Consider the following 23,211-nt stretch of genomic DNA (forward strand, 5'->3'; position numbering starts at 1 on the left):
GCTACCCTTTCTTCCAAACCCACATGCAATTCCATCTTCTCCATAGAATCTTTCCTTATTTTCCCCAAATAAATTTGGTCTCTCCCATTTTTGACTTCCTTCCTGCTCAAATATGTTGCATTCTCCTTATGGCACTATCCTAGAGCTACATAGTTGTTATGGTACTCTTCTTACCCTTATTTGTCTTAAATTTCTTAGGTAGTCCTGGTTATATATCTTACTTTTCTATATAACTCCTTATTTCATTTTGTATATGCCTTATATACAGAAGGTGCTCTGTAAATGAATTAACTTATACAGCAGTTGTCTAAATATATGTATAATACAATCTTTCAAGTATAAAAGACACCTGTGAAACAGATGGAAGCTAAATGGAATTAGAAAAGCATGTTACCAGTACAAAAACAGAAATATATCTTATTTGCATCACAAATCATTGCTCTTTAATCAGAGAGCAATACATCGTTACAGACTCATTAATCTTATATTATACATTAAGATGTCAACATTTATTTCCATTCTCACATCTCAAAGTAAACAGAATTTTAACTCAAGTTTCATATCGCAGCACAGCACCACTGCTCAATATTTATTTCTGGGACCATTTTTGCTGTTTACAGAAAATAACATTATTTAGGTGTGCCTAAAATTATAACCATACAAATTATCTACTTCAGCCCATTACATTTCTAGATCAAGAAAATAAAGACAATGAGTTTCTTGGCCAAGGTCACAAAGCTAAAGCTAGGACAAAGGCTAAGGACCATCTGACTTCCACTGCAGCACGGCTCCCACCCCAAAACAATACTCACCTCAAGGCTATAATAACTAGAGCACATTACTCTCAATCAACACGAGAGCCAGCAATGCAGCAGTACTGAATTAAGGTCATTTGCACATTTCCAGCCGTGCTCCAGAGAAACAAAAGTGTGACGAGTGAAGGAATGAAAAGGAATTCTTTTTATCTTTCCCAGGAGCCTTATAACCTTTTAAAAGGTTAGAAATGAACACTACTTCTTAAGTTTCTAAGGAGAGTGCTGGTGTTCAAAGACTTCTGAGAGGCAAGAAAAAAATGATGGGAAATTACATACAACTTTTCAAAATATATAATAGAATTCTGACACATAATGGAACATGCAACATAGAGCATTTTGAATGAAACATTATCAAAAGTTACTATTTACTACATAGTAACCAAGATGGTGCTTCAGAGAAAAGATGAAGAGAAAAAAATGAAAGAAAATAAAGCTAGCAGGCTATTTCTTAAAACCTACTTAAAGCACAAACATACCTGCCAATATGTACCAGATACTTGTTATTAAGTATCACTTCTTACAGCTCTATCCCTAATAACTGGTATATAATAGGCACTTAATAAGTATATGCATAATAAATCAATCAACCTCTCTTAGTATCACCCAGTACTATTCTTGAATAATGTGGTTGTACATCTGACTATAAACTGCTGCTACATGTAGTAGAACAGAATTAACACTGACAGTCTGTATCAAATAAAAATGTTTCTAAGCCAGAACATTTTATATTATGTGTATGTATCTATATAGGTGTATAAATGTATGTGTTTGTGTGTATATATGTTCATTTGCTCTCTCTCTATATACATATATACATATATGTATTAATATATGGAATGTGTTTTTGACAATATTGATTTTTAACTAAGGATCTTATCTATGGGACAGTAATTTTCAAACCTTCCTTATAGCAATTCATAATCATTAAAACATACATCACAACCTAGTACACATACCACCTATGGATACACAAAGACATACATACATAACCAAAACAAAAGTTTCATGAAACACCGCCACCCTTACTACACCCAAAGCACTGATATTTTCTATTCCATTTTTAAACACGCTATTTGTGATCCACTAAACTGATTTTGTCACCCTGTTCTGGAAGCTCATAAAAGTGCAAAAAGACACTAGGAAGGTGTACACCTTAGTTTGGCATTCATTCCTTAGGAAAAACCTAGGCTCTACAGACAACAACCAGAAACTGTCAAAAATAAAGTCTAAATATTACTTAATATTGTTCATTCAAAAGCTATGTTGAACACCTGAAGGGCATTATTATTGAGTAAGCAAAAAATACAGACCATATTTTGGGCCATAAAACAAGTCTCAGAAATTTTAGAGGAGTCAAATAATAACATCTTCTCTGAAAACAGTGGAATTAAACTAGAACTCAATAACAGAAAACTGTCTGTAGAATCCCATATATTTGGAAAATAAATAATATACTTCTAAGTAACTCAAGGGCTAAACAAGAAAGTAAAAGGGAAATAGAAAATATTTTTAACTAAATGAAAACGAAAATATCACACATTAAAATTTGAGGGAGGCAAGAACAGAGGCCCAAGTTTTACTGGTTTAGAGAAGGAGGAGCCCAGCCATCAGATCTGCTTGGTTCCTTCTAGAACAATCTAAACTGCTCACATGAGGATGGCCACCTGGAGTGAAAACCATCGATTATTTTTCCTATTACGGAAGTTTATGATGAAAGAACCAATCCCCCACCTCACCCCTGTTGGAAAGGCTTTCCTGAATCCGAAAGGAGACTAGGACTCTAATAAGCAATGTGGTGTCACTGAAGGAGAAAAGCCACCCAAACAGGGCAATCTGAATAGAGAGCAGTGGGGGGAACATCTGGAGAGAGGCAAGGCAGGAAGCTACCGAGCGCGGTGGTGATCTAATGGGCAGCCCTAGACTGTAGGCTTCAGGAAGGCAGCTTCCTCCTCATCCCAAGGGCAACTCCTGCAATATAGTGCCTCTCACTACTATCTAATGTGTGCTACTGATGCTTCACAGATTCGTCCCAGAACCAAATTAAATGCCGAAAAACCTCAGTTTCTCAGAGGTCATCTGGACTAAGACAGGCCAGAAAGAGAACCTGTCTTGCCCTCAGGCAGATGTTCTGAGGTGGCCTGAGGACCCCTCCAATCCTCAAATTCTGCAAATTTGGGTTCTATTATACATCCTAGTGCCTTTTATTCCAGCATCACAGGGTTAAGAGAGAGGGTCAGTACCTCAATACCTGTTTTTAATTAAATAAAATATCAGCTCATCCACTGTTTAAAAAAAAAAAATGGGTGGGGGATAAGAGGAGCTAATACATTGTAGACAACCATTAACTCAGTTGGATGGAAAGTAGTAAGCTTACCATCGACAAGTGGCATTCATTACTTATGTTTTCTCAGTGTTTTTCAGGGAACTAAAACAAGTAAGGATGCTACTCGGCTCTTCTGGAGGCAATCCCACATCCTGCTAGGTTTGGTTTTTCTAATATGTGCCTGGCTTCCTAAAATAAGCATAAAGCAGTCTTATTTAGGTCTATGCTATTTATTTCCACAGAGAAAGAACCTCAGAACGTCTCAACTATTAATAGGCCATCTCATCTTTTTACACCATTTTTTGTGATCAAGAAAGAAAAATACATGGTGGGGGGTGTGTGTGCAAAAGGAAGACTGAGCTTAATTGCAAAGATTTAAAAGCAGGAAAATTCACATGGTGGCTTTTTTTAGAAAAAGAACACTTTCTTCCTCTTATCTCAAGGCAAACCATTTATCTACCAAGAAGCACAAAAACTATGTTACTCGTTTTAAAAACATTTTTTTGAAGTTATAGCTTTCTTTATTGAAAGAACCCAGAGTCAGATTTAATCTTGTAATCTGAAAATCCTTCTAACATATATGCGCAATCTGAGCAGTTGACTACTATTCAAAGCGACCACAGGAACTAAACAGCTGCATCAATTCATAAACAGTGCTCTCAAGTGAAAACTCCACAATGAAATGATACTTTTGACAGAATAACTTTTCTAAATCCTTTCGGAGAAGAAGAAATCTTAAGTGATGGAACAAAGTGAACAAAGTCGTATCTACTCACCAGGGTACATCACTTCAGAGCAGAGATTTACAACGGACAATCAGCACAGAGTGATGCATCAGTGAGAATCATTAAATATGCCAAGATCTTAATTATAATACTACTTCACATTTGATTAGAACAGTTTGCAAGGCACTTACACCCATACTCATCTCACTCTATATGTCCTTCAATGTAAGTACAATAAATGTAAGATATGAGTCCATCTGGATTAGAGAAGCTATGTACTGACATGGTTAAGAGCACGTAATCTGGGGCCAACTGTCTGCTTTGGAATCCTAGCACTGCCACTTACTAGACATGTGATTCTGAGTACATTACTCAACACCTCTGTGCCTCAGTTTCATCATCTATAAAATGGGGACAATAATCTTTTCTACCTCTTGGGCCCACTGAGGATTAACTCAATTAATATATGTCAAGCACTTAAAACAGTGTCCAGCACAGAGTGACCATTATGTATTATACACTCTAATTGTACTTAGCAGCAGCATCACTGAGTGGACAGGGAAACACGCTAGTAAGTCACAGAGCCAGGAATAGAAACCAGATGATCTTCTCCCATCTGAAGCTCCAACCACAGAGAGCAGGGTTTGCTGTTGTTGGTTTTAAGCATCCTAAGGTTTTCTAGACTGATATAAACAGCTTAATGTGGAATTATACAAATCAAAAAAATTCAGTAGCTCAAAATATTTATAAAGTTGTATGTAATCTATGTTTATATATATTTTAAGTTAAATTAATTATTAAAAAAACAAATATTCCATTTTGGGGCTAGAACTATACATTAAGGAATAGTTTATCTGTGTTGCTATATCTGCAGAATGAAACTTTTGTTTCGCTTTTCAAGTGGTAGACCAAAAAGGCAACAAGTCTATCATATCATATCATATCATATCATATCATCATATCACATCATGTTAATTCCTTCAACTTCTTTATCAATAAAAAAAAAAATCAAGAAGGAAATACAGTTAACCCCTGAACAATTAAGAGGTTAGAGGCACCAAACCCTATGCATTTGAAAATCAAATGCACATATAAATTTTGACTTCCCCCAAACTTATGATGTCCCTCAGTATCCACAGGGGATTGACTCCAGAACCCCCTCAAACACCAAAATCCATTGATGCTCAAATCCCCTATATAAAATGGCATACAGTCGGCCCTGAACATCCACGAGCTCCCAACTGTGGGTGAAAAACAGTACAGGTGGCCCTGGCCAGTGTGGCTCAGCTGGTTGGGCTTCATCCCATGAACCAAAAGGTTGCTGGCTGCATTCCCAGTCAGGGCACAGGCCCAGGTTGCGGACTCGATCCCCCCCTTCAGGGGGTGTGTGAGGCAGCCGATCAATGATCCATGGTCTGCTCTCACATCTATGTTTCTCTTTCCCCTTCTCCCTTCCTCTCTCTAAAAATTGATAAAAACATTTTTAAAACAAGCAAACAGTAACAGGTGTTTATTGAAAAAAAAAATCCCACCTATAAGTGGACCCACACAGTTCAAACACATGTTGTTGAAGGGTCAACTATATGTTAGTATGATGATGATATCTGTACTATCATTTCCTTTTTTTCCCCCTTCTGGTTTTCAAAACATGCAATATTGTGATATAAAATGATTTTTAAAATGATTTCCAAAAAAGTTTATAGAGATCTGAAAATAGTATTGATAGAAAAAACACTTAGAAATTAATTCTGGAAAATATTAGATGCTCAGCTAAAAACTGCCCTCTTTTTTTCAGGCATGTTTTAGGTGTCTTTCTTTAGACTTTGTTTAAACTTTTTCTTCCCTTTAGTGATTTAGGTGACTGTGATAACATCTTCCACTGAATCTAAAAATAGGGCATGGGTGTGTAAATTTATGAGGCGACATGCAAAGCTGGCACTAGATGTTAAATGAGAGTACTAAATCATTTAGCATACTCTAGTATAAAAATGTATTTTAGGCATAGATATCACATGCTTTGTATATACTGTGTATACAATTTTAATTCAAGCATATTTAATATTTTCATGTGAAGTGAAGAAACATGAAGTCATAAACATTTTAACATTCTCAAATATGTCAAATCACTTAAGAGATTACCTTGGACAAAGTAGTCCTCCATTACAGGCCTTTGAATAACGTGGGTAGACTAGAACATCACCAGTTCTCAACTGTCTTTCCACCCCAACCTGTCTAAGGGACTCAACACCTCTCCATTTACTGCAGTGGGGAGAGTCTGAAAATGTCCCACAGTGATCCTGATACACGACCCAGAAGCTGCGCCCCTGCCCTCCACTCCTCTCCACTCCACTCCGGCAGAGTTCTCCGATGTTACGCCCAGCTCCAACGTCTGCCACTTTACGTACAAAAACATCACAACCCATGACTCGGAACGCATCTGACAGTGTTATTTTAAAACGCTTACAAAGAAGGGCTAAATGTTAATATGCATCTTCTTTTGTGGGAACATGCAAGATTCAAGTAAGAATCTGTACACTGATGGCATCACGGGGGGCTTCATAACTGTACGTTTGGCAAACCGCACGGTGCCTTACCTGGCACTGCCTTCTAATCAAGGAGGTGGGTAAAGGAGGAGGAAAAGTGGGGAATCAAACAAAAGACTCCCCCCCAATGTTTGAGGAGATGGCTGGAACATTTAGGATTAAAGGAAAGGTGATCTGTGCAAGTCAAGTTTTCTGATAAAAGAAAAGGAAAGGCAAAGATTGACATATAGAGACGTGATGTTATATGATCCCCAATTTCTTCTTCCAGATATCAATTTTTGCAGGTCTGACATCAATTCTAAGAGATTTTTTAAATCAGTCAACTCTACTATAAATTAACAATAACTAGTAACTATACAAATATGGTTTGGGCATATGCCATATTATAAGACAAATACATTGGCCCAGCATGGTGATTGACAATTGCCCAGTATGGTATTTACAAATAGTGTCCATTTTCTTTGAAGGTCTACTTATTGTGGACAAATTCTACAATTATTTAAAAGCTACTGTATGTGCAAAGCCTCATGAAAAATTCTCATAACTAGGAAAGAAGGAAATGGAATTTTACAACTTTCTTGGAAAACGTGTGTTGTTTAAGGATCAGCCAATATTACATCATCATTAATAAATATACAAACATGGCAAAGATTCTGGCTGGGGCTTCAAAATTACGATTAATTGTATGGAAAAAAATGTGTAATTGCATTATCTCCAAACCAAAAAAACCCATATTAATTGGTAAATGCTATTAATAGCTATGTTTTATAGTAAATGCTGATTAATAGCTATGTTTTAAATGGCACACAAAAATAACAGTGACCCACAGATTTGAACAACAAAATGGCTAGTCTGAAAGTTGCTGTCCTCTGTACCAGAAGATGCCACCAGTGGTGACTGAGAATACAATGTATACATCTCTATTCACTGCTCTATTGATGCGTGTCTGAAAAGGTGGATACAAATTTTCAGCAGGGATCAATTTCTTGTGAAATCGCTGAGAAAACATGCTGTCCATTGTTGGCTAAACTTGCTGAACGCCCTCCCAATTTAAAAAACAAGTTCTCAATGTTCTCCACATGGACATGAACTATTAACTGCAAAACCTCAGACTTGTGCTAGTGAACAGACCAATAACTCAAACGAAAAATAAAGCCGAAGAGAAAGAAAAGGCTGGCCCGGCCTCAGTTTTGTAAGACGTTCACATCTGAAACAGTAGCAATGACTAACTAGTAATGCAAGAGAAGACCATTCCTCACACAGAGCTGTGCCGGGTAAATATTTCTTAAATGAATATATACGTTTCTTCCTCATTCTATACCCATGTGTCAAAGCATCAAACAATTTAATTTGTGCCAGTTTCTTTTGTGTCTCGAACTTTACATGCAAGTTTATCATGAGGGGGGAAAAAAACCTGTTTGGCTTGCCTCACCATGAATCACAGCCAGGAGGTCATCTTGTTGTGTATCAGCAACTATGTTTTCACTACAGCTATGTGACCTAAAGTGGCAGCAGGAGAGGCACCAAAATAGACGGAGCAGGAGGCTTCTCCTGGCTTCTCGGCCCCAAATGGGCTTTTCCAGCCCATTCTGGTCTCTGAGCAGGAGCCAACCGCAAAGGAGAGAAAGAGCAAACCCAACAGCTCCGCGGAAAAAGGCTGCAGGCCCACCACACCTTCCCTGCCCTCCCCGGGATCCCGGGGACGCGAGAACATAAAGAGGACGGGCTTAAGAAACAGCGAAGGGAAACCACGGTATGACAGGGGCCACAGCCAGCCCCGTGGAGGGTAAAAAATCCAGCAGGGGCCGTGAAGCACGGATTTGGGGAAGATCTGGAGACGGAGGCAGATCCATCTCCCCACCGGCGCTGAGAGCGCAGGTCCGGCGCGAGCACAGCGGGTCCCCAGCCTCCAGCACCTCCAGCCGCCCGGGACCTGCTCGGGCTCCCACCTCACCTGCCGGGTGTCCGCCGGCCCGGCCCGCGCCCCCCGCCGCGGGTGCCCGCCCCTGCCCACCCTCCCAGCCTGTGCGCTCCCGGGGCGCCGCTGGGGACCGGCGCCCGGGTCGGTGCGCGCAGGGGCCGGAGCCCCAGGCCTGAACCCAGCACTCACTTTCTGAATCCGCTTCAGCGCCATGGGTCAGGGAGGACGGCGGGGACACCGGCCGGCGGGGGGCGGCTGCGGGGCTGCGGGGCTGCGGGGCTGGGGGGCGTGGGTCGTCGCGGGCGCGGCTCGCTGGCTCCTCGGCTGGCTCAGCCCGGTGGGTCCCCGGCTCGCCGCTCGCTGGCTCGCTCCGGGCGCCTGTGCCTGCTCCGTGTGCGCCCGAGCGCGAGTGTGCGCGAGTGTGCGGGCGGGGACGCCGGCGAGACTCTTTTGTTTCCGCTTTTGCTTCTGGGAAGGAGCCTGCGCCCTCCCCGCCCGCGCCCCGCCCCGCCCCGCCGGGCACACTGGGAAGTGTAGTCCCAGCCCCTGCCCGCCGGCCGCCCGGGGCGGGCCCAGACCCCGCCGACCTCCACCCCGCAGCCCCGGCCTCCCGCCGCCAGGGGGAGGAGCTGGTCTCTGCGGCTGCCGAAACCGGCGTTCCCAATCTGTAAAATGGGGCTAAAGAATGAGCTCATAAAGCGCTTGCAGGGATTTCTCCTGTGCTTCGGACGATCTTGTTATTTTTACAGATCTCATTCTTTTCCCAAATGTATGCATGTCTCACCCTCCGCACACGCACAGACTCTTACCTACCTTTTCCTATTGGAAAAGGCGCCTCCTCTCTCCAAGGCTAATCTCGCATGTCCTTGGAACTCCGAATTCTGAGCTTCACCTTGGCCACTGGCCCCTTCCCTTCGGGTGACAATCCCCGCTCAATGCAGTCCACTCACACTCATCAGCCCCTCAGTTTTTTGGGTTTTTTTCTTTTTTTTTTTCTTTAAATATATCTTATTGATTTCAGAGAGAGGAAAGGAGAGGGAGAGAGAGAGATAGAAACATCAATGATGAGAGAGTCATTGATCGGCTGCCTCCTGCACGCCCTCGACTGGGGATGGAGCCCACAACCGGGGCATATGCCCTGACCGGGCATCGAACCCGGAGCGCCTGGATCCCAGGTCGCGCTCGGCCGCTGAGCCACGCCCGCCGGGCAGCCCCTCAGTTCTCAGGCGCTCTGCGCTCCTGACTACCCGGCCTCTGCTCTGAGCACCAGCAGCATCGGTTTTCACCAGGGTCACGCCCGAGATTTTTCTCATTACTAAATCCAGTTGGCTCCTAATTCTCTGTGATGTTTTTGAGCCATTTGTTTGTGGGCCACCTTGTGCTTTTCATAACACTCACCGCCTCTGGCTTCCACAGCACCCGGCAGCTGGGGCTTCGACTTCCCTGACTTTCCCTTCTCTGCCCCCAGCTCCTCCCCTCAAGAGCTGGAGGGCCCCGGAATTCCCAGCCTTGGTCTGGCATCGTCAGTGTCTTCTTAGAGATAGGAGAGCCTGGGTGGAGGGAAGCATTTAGATGAGAACAGGACCAGGTGAAGAGTTTTCTAACCTAAGGGAATGCACACGGAAATTAGCCTGCGATGTTCCACAGGAGGCCAAGTTTCCCACTGGGAACTAGCTGGCTACACGCAATGGCTGGGATCAGACAGTGAAGGACATTGACTGCCAGGTCTAGAAATATGAAGTTCAGCCTAAATGCAGTAAGAAAGGGTTTAGATCATGAAAGTGGTAGTGTGACAATGATGTACTGATTGACAGATTAGTCTAATAGAGGGACATATGATGGACTAGATGAAAAGAAAACAGAGAAAGGGAACTGAGTTCAGTTGCTATTGCAGTATTTAGGGCCAAGATTATAAGAGCCTGTACAAGGATGACAGGACTAGAAACACAAAGAAAAATCTTCTGAAGAAAGAAGCCGTGGATTTCGGCTACAATTAGATAAAGAAATAGATAAAAGAAGAGTGAGTTTGAACTGCAGATTTATGAGAGTGACTGGGATAAAGGTGCTAATAATATTGGTGACCTTTTGGAGAGGGGATGGTAAATTGAGTTTAGGACAGATACTGTTTGAGGTTATCAAACGTATGAGGTATCGAAAGGAAAATGCCCTGACAGTAGAGACATGGGGCTGAAAATACACATTTGAGAGCAGCATGTGAGATGAATTTGAAACTATAAAATATAAATTGCTCTCCAAAGGAGTAGGAGAGAAACAGAGAAAAGAAAGTAAGACACTAGAAACTGAATTCTTGGAAATAGCCATAGTAAAGGAGTAAGAGGGAAAAGAAGGGTTAGTGGTGGAAAAGCAGATAGAAAACCAAGAAAGTTCTGTATGGTGCGAGCCAAGGGAAGCAAACAAAAAGTCAGCTGACTGCTCCAGAAAGGCTCAGCAAATGAAGCTCTGGTTCCTCGGAAGGAGAGTGTAAGGAATTGAGAAGAAACGGATGAAAGTGTTTATAAAAGTCCATATAAAAAAGTCCATACGGAAGGGTCTGTATAGACCCTTACTTTATACCATATACAAAAATGATCTCAAAATGGATTAAAGACCTAAACATAAGATCTGAAGCGATACAAATCCTGGAAGAAAACAGGGGAAAACTTCATAACACCAGATTTGGCAATGATTTCTCAGCTATGACACCAAAAGTACAGTCAACAAAATTAAAAAAAATAGGCAAATGGGACTGTATCAAACTTTAAAACTTTTGTGCAGGGGGAAAAAAAGGCAACCAACAGAGTGAAAAAAAACAACAACTATGGAATGTGAGAAAATATTTGCAGACCATGTATTTGATAAGAGGTTAATAACCAGAACATGCAAAGAATTCCTCAACTCAACAACAAAAATCAAATAACCAAATTAAAAAATGGGCAAAGGACTTGAATGGGCATTTCTCTAAAGAAGATATACTGATGGTCAACAAACATGAAAAGATGCTCAACATCACTAATCATCAGGGAAATGCAAATCAAACAAAACCAAATGAGATATCTATAAACAAACAAACAAACATAAAATAAAATAACAAGTGTTGACAAGGCTGTACAGAAAAGGGAACCCTTGTGTGCTGTTGGTGGGAATGTAAATTGGCGCAATCATTACAGAAAACTGAATGGAGATTCCTCAAAAAACTTTTAAAACAGAGCTGTGTTATCAAGCAAACTCACTTCTGGTTATATATCCAAAGGAAATGAAAACAGGGTATTTATTGATTATATATCTGCACTCCCACATTTTTTGCAGCATTATTCACAATAGCCAAGATATGGAAACAACCTAGGTGTGGAATCTTAAAAAAAAAAAAAAAAAAGTCAAAGTAATAGAAACAAAGAGTAGAAGGGTGATTGCTAGGGGCCCAGGAGTGGGGTAAATAGAGAGAGGTTGGTAATAGGATACAAACTTTCAGGTATAAGTTGAATAGGTCCTGAGGATCTAATGCACAGCACCATGACTATAGTTTATAACTCTGTGTTGTATAACTGAAATTTGCTAGGAGAGTAGAACTTAAATGTTCTCACATAAATAAAAAAAAGTGAGATGATGAATTAACCAGATGGGGGAATCCTGTCATGATGTATACATATATCAAATCAACACGACGTACACTTTAAATATCTTACCATTTTATTTGTCAATTATACCTCAATAAAGCTGGAAAAATGCATAAATCAAATGGAGTTAACCAACGCTTACCACACCTTGGAGAAGTTTGCTAGTGAGAGAGAAAGGGGCATGAAATAGGAACTAAAAGAAGCCTGGTTTTTCTTTCCAAATAAGATCTCTTCATGCTTGAAGGTAGACATGAAAAAATTAGTAGGTCTGTTATTGATTGCAAAAAAAAAAAAATACTTTAACACAGCGGCTTAGGTCAGCAGTCAACATTTATTCTCTCATGTAGTTTCGGTGGGTCAGGAATTTGGGAGCCTCTTAGCCGGGTGGTTCTAGCTTGAGGTCTCTCATAAGATTGTTGTCAGAACGTCAGCCGGGACTGCGGTCATCTGAAGGGTCTACTGGAGGAGGATGGTTCAGCCAGCATGGTTCACTCACATGGAGAGCAGCATCGTCTTTATCTTTGGCCAAAGAAAGCATCTGGCATTCCTGCCGGAGCGTGACATGGTGGAGCAGGTCATATGCCAGGCGTCCAGCGTCTGCAGTCCGTGAACTTGGCAGGGGCCCAGGGAAGTCAGATGAAGGTGGCTGCCCTGCTGGAGCACCACCGCCAGCTCTGCTCCCTCTGGAATGGATGTTACCTGATTACTCAGGTACTGCTGGGAACAGTCTGCTGATTGCCAATTTTGCTTCTCCACCATCTGTGCTCCACATAGGGACATGTTTGTCTTTGCAAATATAAGAAGAGTTCCTTTTGGTTTCCTCTTTGTGCTTCTATCTGCCCGTGATGTCAACAGTCCTTGTCAGCAGAGGGCCTCCCTGTCCAAGAACTCCCGGCTCTTTTGAACTCTGAGTGCTGTTTTGGGCTCATGAGAACTCTCACTTGTCTGAGCATGTAGGCCACTATGGTCTGCACATACAACAGGCCCCTTTCCTCCTGTGACTATATTGTCCCATAGCTATAAAACCAGAGTCACCAAGAAGTGGAGCTCAGTCAAGGGAGTCGGGATGGCGTAGAATAGGTGTTTGGCACACATGTAGCTCAAGCGTTCTTCATTGTGAAGTATTTCTAAAAGAGCTGTCTGGGTTGCCAGCTTGCAGATTCTGTCCTTACCCCCGCCTCCACTAATTCTGTCCACCTACAGGCCATATGATTTCAGGGGGACCATTCCCATGCTGGGGCCTGTGGTTGATGTATGAATTTCCTTACCCCCAATTAAATAGTCATAGGGTTAAAACCCAGTGTTGAGTGAGCTTCTGCTTGAAAGTAGGCTAGAACTATGGCTTGAGAAGGGCACAGAGCAGAGAGCCTCAATGGTTGGGAAGGCAACCATAAACTTTTCAGGAGCGACAGACAGGTGCTTCCTTCAAGGGTGTTTCTATTATGTGTAACCGTCTATGACCTACATTTCCTTCAAAGCTATTTCTGTTCCTATAATAGCCTATTTATTTTCATTGTTAATAAAAAACAATTTTGAGCGCTGAACAGCAAACAGAAGAATGTTCAAACATTTTTTGTTTGTTTGTTTGGTAAGGTATGAGAAGAAAAAGCCTTCTGTGGTTCTACTCATAAGCTATTTTAATAAAGTTCTGAGCAGCCCTGGTGTATTAGTCACCGTTCTCCAGAGAGACAGAACAAATAGGATATACATAGATATACAAGAGAAGATTTATTATGGGAATTGGCTAATGTGATTATGGAGGTTGAGCTATGCCATGGTATGTCATCTGCAAACTGGAGAACCAGGAAAGCTGGTGCTGTAATTCAGTCCAAGTCTGAAGGCCTAAGAACCATGGGAGCCTATGGTATAACTGCCAGTCTGAGGTCAAAGGCCTGAGAAAGGGGAGGGATAGAGGGGAGCACCGGTGTAAGTCCTGGGGTCTGAAGGCTCCAAAAGCAGGAGCTCTGATGTCCAAGGACAGGAGAAAATGAATGTCTGAGCTCAAGAAGAGAGAGAATTGGCCCTGGCCAGGTAGCTCAGTTGGTTAGAGCATTGTCACCATACGCCAAAGTTGTGGGTTCAATCCCTGGTCAGGGCACATACAAGAAGCAAGCAATGAATGCATAAATAAATGAAACATAAATCAGTATGTCTCTCTCTCTCTCCCCCTTCCTCTCTCTTTCAAAAATCAATCAGTAAATTTTTTAAAAAAAAGTAGAAAGAGAACTTGCCCTTCCTCTACCTTTTAGTTCTATTTGGGCCCTAAGTAGATTGGACGACAACTGCCCACACTGATGAGGGTGGGTTTCTTTACTCGGTCTAGTGATCACCCTCACAGACACCCAGAAATAATGTTTTATCAGCTCTCTGGGCATCTGTTAGTCTCGTCTAGCTGACACATAAAATTAACCACATCTGGGTAGCTAGAACTCTTCTTAAATAGAGCAGCTTAATCACCTCATTCTGCAGCATAGTGCCCAGCAGCTGAGCTCCTGACAGGCCACTCTGAGGCAGTGTGACATTTCACTGAAGTCCCAGGAGTCAGGACTGCGATTGTGGGAGCTAGGACAAGGTGGTGGGGAGGGCCGACAGACGGATGAGGCTCTAGACCTGTCCCCTCTCACTCTCAAATGTAATTGGAATAGATAATTTATTTACCTGTTTTTCTAAACTGAATGGACTTGAGTAAGTTTTCTCACATAAAAATTGCTTTAGTAGCACCTGCCTTGTGTAATAAAATGAGGCAAGGCTTGCAATGCGCTTAGCGCAGTGAAGGGAGCAGGGATTTTTCAGAAGAACGTTAGCTGTTTTCGTGTTTGGCCTCTACTTTAGAGTTTATTAGAAGAATGGTTCCTAGTACTTGAAAAACAGATTTGGAAGTCACTGATTTGGTCCATATTCCTCATTTCAAAAAAATGTTTTGAAAAATTATATAAATACGGAATGAATTCATTTGTATATTTTTTTTAAATATATCTTTATTGATGTCAGAGAGAGGAAGGGAGAAGGAGAGAGAGAGAGAGAGAGAGAAACATCAGTGATGAGAGAGTCATTGATCCCCTGCCTCTTGCACGCCCCCTGCTGGGAATGGAGCCTGCAACCCCGGCATGTGCCCTGACTGGGAATCAAACTGCAATCCCCTGGATCCTACGTGGATGCTCAACCACAGAGCCACCCCCAGCTGGGCTTGTTCAAACTTTTAATATAAAAAAGATGAAGGCAGTGATGATCCTTAAGCAGACAGCTGTATGTAGAGAGAATTTTACTGCCTAATTAGATGTGTTCTACTCTTTTGCAGAGTTCTTCCTTCTCAGATCCCTCTCTCTCTCTCCCCCCCCCCTCCCAATTCCATTTAACAATTTTCTCTGGTGCTGGGGAATTTCTTGCTTTTCCACAAGTTGCTCCGAGAATTTTTGGTCTATTTTACAAGAGTTGCACATTTGGGATCTGATATTGCCATGTTATAATACCTATTAATCTTTAAGGGCAATAAGTGAGCACCTCACTGCGTTAACTCACTAAGTAATTCAGGACAATATATGACAACTTACTGGGAAAGAGGGATGTCTAATTTTACTCCTTAGTTTAAACAATATTAAGCATGTTAACGCTATAAAAGGTGTTCAACATGTCTACATGCTCCAGCCCTTTAACAAACAAACTGATTTCAAGTGTCCTGAATCATATATATATATAGAGGCAGTTACTTCTGACTGCCAAAGGGCCAATAAGATAAGTGTGTGCTCCTAATTCCTATCTGTGCATCTCTGTTTTTTTCAAAGCCTTTCCTCTCCAATATCCTTCGCTTATTTTCTTTCCTCTTTTTCTTTTTCTCTCCCTCCCCCTATACCCAAGACTGCAAGGGGGACTTTGTTTAACTCTAAGGATGATAAACACAGCATTCCTTAGCCTTTAAAAACCCAGGCCTTCCTTTACGCTGTACTAGGCTAGAATGGACCACCTCAGTAGCTTCTGAGGCTAATAATTTCCATCGCCAATTACTTTAGCAAACCTGCATGCCTTCAATCTTTAAAAAAGGGAGGACATTCGGCACATGCTCTAAGACGGATGAGTCTTGAGGACATTATGCTAAGTGAAATGAGACAGTCACTATATGGTTCCACTTATTTGATTTATCTAGAAAAGTCAAATTCATAGAAATGGAAAGTAGAATGGTGTTTTCCAGGGCTAGGGAAGGGGAGAGTGTGGAGTTGTTTCATGCAGATAGGGTTTTAGTTTTGAAAAATGAAAGTGTTCTGGAGATTGGTTGCACAATGTGAATGTACTTAATGCTACTGAACCATATACTTAGAAACAGTTAAGATGGTAAATTTTACATGAATTTTTTTTTACACCACAATTTAAAAAATACGTGTCTTATTAAAGCCAAGTGTTGGAGAGGGTGGGGACAAACTGGAAGTCTTATACACTGCTGATAAGAATATAAAATGGTATAGCCACTTTGGGAAAATATACTGGTGGTTTCTTAACAAAAACACAAACTTTACCGTATGACCCAACAATTTCATACTTATAAATCTACCCAGGGGAAATAAAACATATGTTCGTTCACACAAAGACATGTACATAAATATTCACAGCAGCTTTATTCATAATGGCCAAAAATTGGACACAACCTAAATGTCCATCAACTGGCGAATGGATAACCTGAGTGTGGTATGTCCATACAGTAAAATATTAAAGCAATAAAAAGGAACAAACTATTGATACATGGCTACAACATGGTTGAACATTAAAAATATTATGCGAGCCCGGCCGGGTGTGGATCAGCGGTTGAGCATCAACCTAGGATCCCGGAGATGGAGGTTCGACTCCTGGTCAGGGCACATGCCCCGTTTTCAGGCTCTATACCCAGCAGGGGGCATGCAGGAGACAGTCAATCAATGATTCTCTCTCATCATTGATGTTTCTATCTCTCTCTCTCCCTTTCCCTTCCTTTCTCTGAAATTAATAAAAATATATTTTAAAAAACTATTATAAAAAATATGCTAATTGAAAAAAGTGAGATGCAAAAGACGTACATATCACGTGGTCCCATTTGTATAAAATGTCAAACAAAGGTAAATTTATACAGACCAAAATAAAGCAGATCATCTGTTGCTTAGACTGGGGAAGGCAAGTAAGGATTAATTGTAAACAAGCACAAGTGAACTTTTTGGGGGTAATGGAAATGTTCTAAAACTGGATGTTGGTGATGATTGTACTCTATAAATTCACTAAAAGTCTCTGAAATGTACATTTTAAATTCGTGGATTTTATAGTATGTAAGTTATACCTCAGTAAAATAAATATTAAACATAAATATTAAAAACAGTGCCATACCCCACATATGGGAGCCGTCTAGGAAGCGGATCCCCCAGCCCTATTCAAGCTGCCCGGGCAAGTTCTTCCTGGAGCAGAAGTGAGATATCTCAGCTGAGCTCTGCCCAACAAGAAGATTTGTGAGTAAAATAAAATCACACACATACACAAACCCACGTCCCCCCAAAATAAAATAAAAAATCTCATATTCCCACAGATTCTAACATGCCTCCTCTCCCTTCTCACGAAGGAATTTCCACCAGTGATGCGCTTTACCCGCACAACCACCTTTCATCCTCAGAGCAACCCTCGCAGGTAGGTACCAGTACACACGTAATATAAAACAGCACAGGTGGTCAGATACCCCAACTTCATACACCTTAAAATACAACAACATCAGCCATTCAATTACGGAAACACAGTTGACCTTTAAACAACACGGGTTTCAACTGCACAAGTCCACTTGTATGCGGATTTGTTGTTTTTGTTTTTTCCCAATAGATGCATAGAGTGTTGTGAATGTATTTTCTCTTCCTTACGCTTTTTTTCATAATAACATTTTCTTTTCTCTGGCTTACTTTATTGTAAGAATACAGTATATAATACATATAACATATAAACTATGTGTTCGGCTGTTTATGTTATCGGTAAGGCTTTCGGTCAACAGTAGGCTATTAGTAATTAAGTTTCTGGGAAATTAAAGTTATATGGGATTTTTGACTGCCCAGCAGGCAGTGCCCCTAAACCTCGTGTTGTTCAAGGGTCAACTCTACTTATTAGCCCCATTTTACATATATAGAAACTGAGATTTAAAGAGAAAAAATAATTTCACGAGGTCACATAGCCTGTAAGTGACTGAGTTCGTAGCCATGCGGTTAGCCATGGTACTTTACTGCCTTTTACCACACTATAATATGCTTTTTCTAAACATATCTATATATGCTCCCCCCACAAATAACCCCCTCTCTTGGGAATAGTCCATCTCTCAGAGGCTGGGGTTTGGCATTCACTCTGCCAGCCCTGGTGGGGGTCTTGGACAGTCAGGCCGAAAACTGTTGCTCAGCCCTTCGGTTGTAGAGAGAGTAGATTGGTGTGACTCTCAATTCTGAGTCAGTCCCTTTACACGCCTGTCTCTCTGGCTTTTATTTGTCAAAGAACTCCATCCATTGCTGTCCTGGGGGAAAGGGACACACTTTTAGGTGATCAGGAAATGGAAGAAATGAGAAGAGATGGAAAATGAGGAGGGTCCACCCACTGATAAAACCTGAAAGTGAAAAGAGTACAGCCGCCTGGGAAATCGAGATGAGAAAGCATATTTGATCAGGAGAAAAGGCATGAGACTTTGGGCAGCGGCCCTTTGCTAGGGGATAACTGTGCTGTTTTGATAATTGTCCGTTGGGAAATGGGGAGAGGGCACGTGAATAGAAAAGGTGAAGAAAGCCACAGTTTCTGGGTTTTGACAAAAACATCCCGTAAAGGGTGCACTTACATAAGTGATTGCTATGTTGTTAATTCCTTAAATCATCCAACCCACTACCTTGGTGGTGATGGGAAGCAACTGAGTCACATATTAACATTAACATCCCACCCTCCTCAAAACAAAGTATATTTTGGTGTCTGGATTGAAGCTTCTCTTGCCTTTGAAGGAAAAGAAGGTTGAATGAGTGTGGATGTAGGTGTTGTAGCTACACAGCTACTGTAGACTTCATACCTTAAAAAAGAAAAATCACCTTATTCTGCTAGTGTAAAAAAGTCTCAGGCAACTGACAGGTTTAAGAACATTAAGTCTCTTGGAATAATTTGAAGATATTTCTAACGCAGAATGCTGGGGAGGGGAAAGGGAAGGATGGAGGAAGAGGGAGAGAGAGACAGAGGAAATGCAACACAGAAAATTCAGTATCAGAGGCAGGAAAACTGCGAAGTCATCCTTGAGTATGTCATTTAATGCTGGATTCCACAATCCCCTGGATGACTGTTATGGTTTACCATCTGTGTGGTTTAGGCGCCATAATATAGCTGCCCCTAAATTTAGAGCCTAAAGGAATAAAAACTTAATAACAATAACATTACATAGAATAATGGACACACAAATTGATCTAGTGGTGAGCCAAGGGTGCTGTTCACCTTGGGTACAAATTATATGGGGCTCATTGGAGAGAATTTAAGAATAATATAAAACTGCCAGTAATTCTAAACAATGTCTGTGATAAAACATTCCTACCCCAAAATCTTTCATTGATTTAAGTTCTAAATTATCCCTGTAGTTCCTCTTGAGGTGTTTTTTTTTACACCCTGATATAATTCACCTACCATAAAATTCACCTATTAAAAGTATACAGTTCTTTGCCTTTTAGTATATTCACAGAGTTGCACAGCCATCACCACAATCTAAATTTAGAACGTTTCCATCACCTGTTGGGTTTTAGTAACACATATGTAAGCTTCTAATTAGCACTTTTTCATTACTAATGCTTTAATAGATTTGCATACAACATGGAAGTTAATTTGGAGAATTTCCACTTATACTGTTGGTCTCTGACCCAACAGAATTAAGCTACATGCATTTGTTTTGAAAGTAAGTTTGTAACGGTCTAGAATTGTTTTAGGTCATTGGGCAATTTTTGCCCCCAACTCTTGTAATTTACATACTCCTGCCTTTAAAAAATAGATTCAAAATAAACAATGATGGATGTAAGCGATTTTTTTTAGTTACCTTTTTTTTCTTGAATGAAATTTTTAGATGAGGCTAATTAGATACAAAAATATTTACAAAGAGCTAGAATCAGACTTAAATAATATCTGGTGAAACAACAACCTTTAAAATTTTTCCCTGAAGATCTGTACATAGAAATTGAGGACAAGGTTATGCAACAACAAAATGTAAGGAAATGGGACATTTACATTAAACAAGAACAATGAAAGTTCAAAGAACAATGCCAAGAGAAACAATGAAAGATACAGATCTCACCTTGCTAGAAGAAATCAAAAGTCAATGTCTGAACTTCAAACAATGGACAATTACTTTAAAGCCAGGATAAAAAGAAATGCCAGTATTTACTGTTGTTCAGTCATTTTCTCTGATTTTTTAAAAAAATATATATTGATTTTAGAGAGAGAAAGGGCGAGGGAGAGAGAAAGTTGAAACATCAATAATGAGAGAGTCGTCATTGATCGGCTGTGAGCCCACAACCCGGCATGTGCCCTGATTGGGAATCGAACCTCGATCTCCTGGATCTTAGGTCGATGCTCAACTGGTGAGCCACGCCTGGCAGGGCTGATTTTTTTTTTTTTTTATAAAATGAATAACTATGGAAGTTTTTATTAAATTACAGAAAAAGTCATTTCTGTTGAAGAGAACATCTTAATGGAATTTTTTTGATTGTGGAGACATTTGAAAGTCTAGAATCAATCATGAAGACAGACATGAAAAATATTGCAATTTCTGGAATTGCTTGTTAAATCCAATTTTTATGACTCTGCTAAATTTATCCTCTTGTTCAAGACTTTCCCTAACTCTTTATTGTCTATTGCTTTTGTGTGAAGAAACCTTTCCAAGTTAAAATTATTAAAATATGTTGCTTGCACTGAAGATATTGCAACAAATTTGGCTACACAATCTATTGAATGTGAAGATACAAACAAGGTCAGATTTGCTGAAGTTGTTGAAAAATTTTTCTAAGTTAATACTCAAAACCAGAAAGTATAATGTCATTCATTTTTGTCACAGAATAGTACACAGGTATTTTCCCCTTCTTTCAAAAAATATATTAATGTATTTAAAAAGCATTGATGCTTTCCTTTATCTTTTATTTTATTGAAATATTTAAAATTTTTCTTTTCCTTTTTATCAGCATATATTTGAAGTTAAATAAAAGAAAGTTTTCTCCATCTGTATTTCTTTCCTGGCCATAATTATTATTTATTCATTTTTATGAAATCACCAAAACTAATTTTGTCATATAGAATAGTGGGGTGGTGGTGTCTAAAAACAGCAACAGAATAATCTGCTCTGTATGTCAGATGTGCAAGATATTTGACCACTACATTGATCATGTTTGAAATTACTTTTATGTTTGGTTTCTTTTTTTTTCCTTCTATTTTTAAATCATTTTTATTTTTCAATTACAGTTGACATACATTATTATATTAGTTTCAGGTGTACACCCCAGTGATTAGACATTTCATCAATTACTAAGTGATCATCCTGATAAATCTTGCACCCATTTGACACCATACATAGCTATTAGAATATTATTGACTATATCTCCTATGCTATATTTTTACATCCCCATGACTATTCTGTAACAACCAATTTGCACTTCACCTATCTCCCCAACCCCCATCTCATCGGGCAACAGTCAAAATGTTCTCTGTATCTATGATTCTGTTTCTGTTGTACTTGTTCATTTATTTAGTTATTTATTTTAGATTCAATTGTTGATAAATATGTATTTATTGCCATTTTATTGTTCATATTTTTAATCTTCTTCTTCTTCTTCTTCTTCTTCTTCTTCTTCTTCTTCTTCTTCTTCTTCTTCTTCTTCTTCTTCTTCTTCTTCTTCTTCTTAGTGACCTTCTAATATTTTATGTAATACTGGTTTGGTGGTGATGAACTCCTTTAGCTTTTTCTTGTCTGGCAAGCTCTTTATATGTCCTTTGATTCTAAATGATAGCTTTGCTGGGTAGAGTAATCTTAGTTGTAGGTCCTTGCTTTTCATTACTTTGAATATTTCTTGCCAATCCCTTCTGGCCTGCAAAGTTTCTGTTGAGAAATGAGCTGATGTTCTTATGGGAGCTCCCTTGTAGGTAATTAATTGCTTTTTTCTTGTTGCTTTTAAGATTCTCTCTTGGTCTTTAACCTTTGGGATTTTAATTATGATGTGTCTTGGTGTGGGCCTCTTTGGGTTCATCTTGTGTGGGACTATCTGCACTTCCTGGACTTTAATGTCTATTTCCTTCATGTTAAGGAAGTTTTCCATTATTATTATTATTATTATTATTATTATTATTATTATTTTTTACCTAGGTTTTCAATTCCTTGCTCTCTCTCTTCTCCTTCCAGCACCTTCATGATGCAAATGTTGGTACGCTTGAAATTGTCCCAGAAGCTCCTTACATTATCCTTATTTAAAAAAAAAATTTTTGCTGTTCTGATTGGGTGTTTTTTGCTTCCCTATATTCCAAATACCTGATTTGAATCTTGACTTCATTTACCTTACTGTTAATTCCCTGTTAACTACTCCTCATTTCAGTTAGTGTATCCTTTATTTCTGACTGGTTCTTTTATATGGCTTTCATATCCTTTTTTATGCTGTTGGAGTCCTCACTAAGTTCATTGAGCATCCTAATAACCAGTGTTTTGAATTCTGCATCTAGTAGATTGCTTTTCTCAGTTTTGTTCAGTGCTTTTTCTGGAGTTTGGTTCTGTTCTTTCATTTGAGAAATGTTTCTTTGTCTCCTTGTTTTGGCAGACTTTCTGTGTTTGTTTCTATGTATAGGGTAGAGCTGCTAAATCATCCAGGCTTGGTAGAGTGGCCTGATGTAGTAGATGTTCTGTAGGGTCCAGTGGCACAGCCACCACAATCACCCATGCTGGGCACTGGAGGTGTGCCTCCTCACCCCCTGCCAATGTGGGAATTTTACGAATGAGGTTTAGCAAAGTGTCAAGGCTGGGGAAACTCTCTCCTTACTCTTTTAATTCTTCTGGTTTGTCGAGTAAGTTGAATGACATCAGCAGATTAACAGAAAATCAAACTTTAATACAGGCATATGGGGAAATCACATAAGCATGGAAATTCCAAGTACAATGAGGTAAACCAAAAATATATATATATACATATACATATAAATAAATATATATATTTATATATGTATATATATTTATATATATGTCATTTTGGACTAAGGAGAGACAGGTAGGCAATTCACAGATAGATGAAAAAGAGCAA

General features: G+C 40.0%; 1 protein-coding gene across 1 annotated transcript in view; it reads right to left on the reverse strand.

Moving 5' to 3' along the window:
- The window catches only part of UBE2D1 (ubiquitin conjugating enzyme E2 D1), a 35,073-nt gene extending 26,281 nt beyond the window's left edge, over positions 1-8,792 (reverse strand). Inside the window, exon 1 of the mRNA XM_081158908.1 lies at positions 8,517-8,792. Within this exon, the coding sequence (XP_081015034.1) occupies positions 8,517-8,540 (24 nt within the window). The 5' untranslated portion in view covers positions 8,541-8,792. The remainder of the gene's footprint in view (positions 1-8,516) is intronic.
- Positions 8,793-23,211: the final 14,419 nt, after the last annotated feature.

This window comes from Miniopterus schreibersii, assembly GCF_964146895.1.
Source record: "Miniopterus schreibersii genome assembly, chromosome: 14".
NCBI classification, from domain to species: domain Eukaryota; kingdom Metazoa; phylum Chordata; class Mammalia; order Chiroptera; family Miniopteridae; genus Miniopterus; species Miniopterus schreibersii.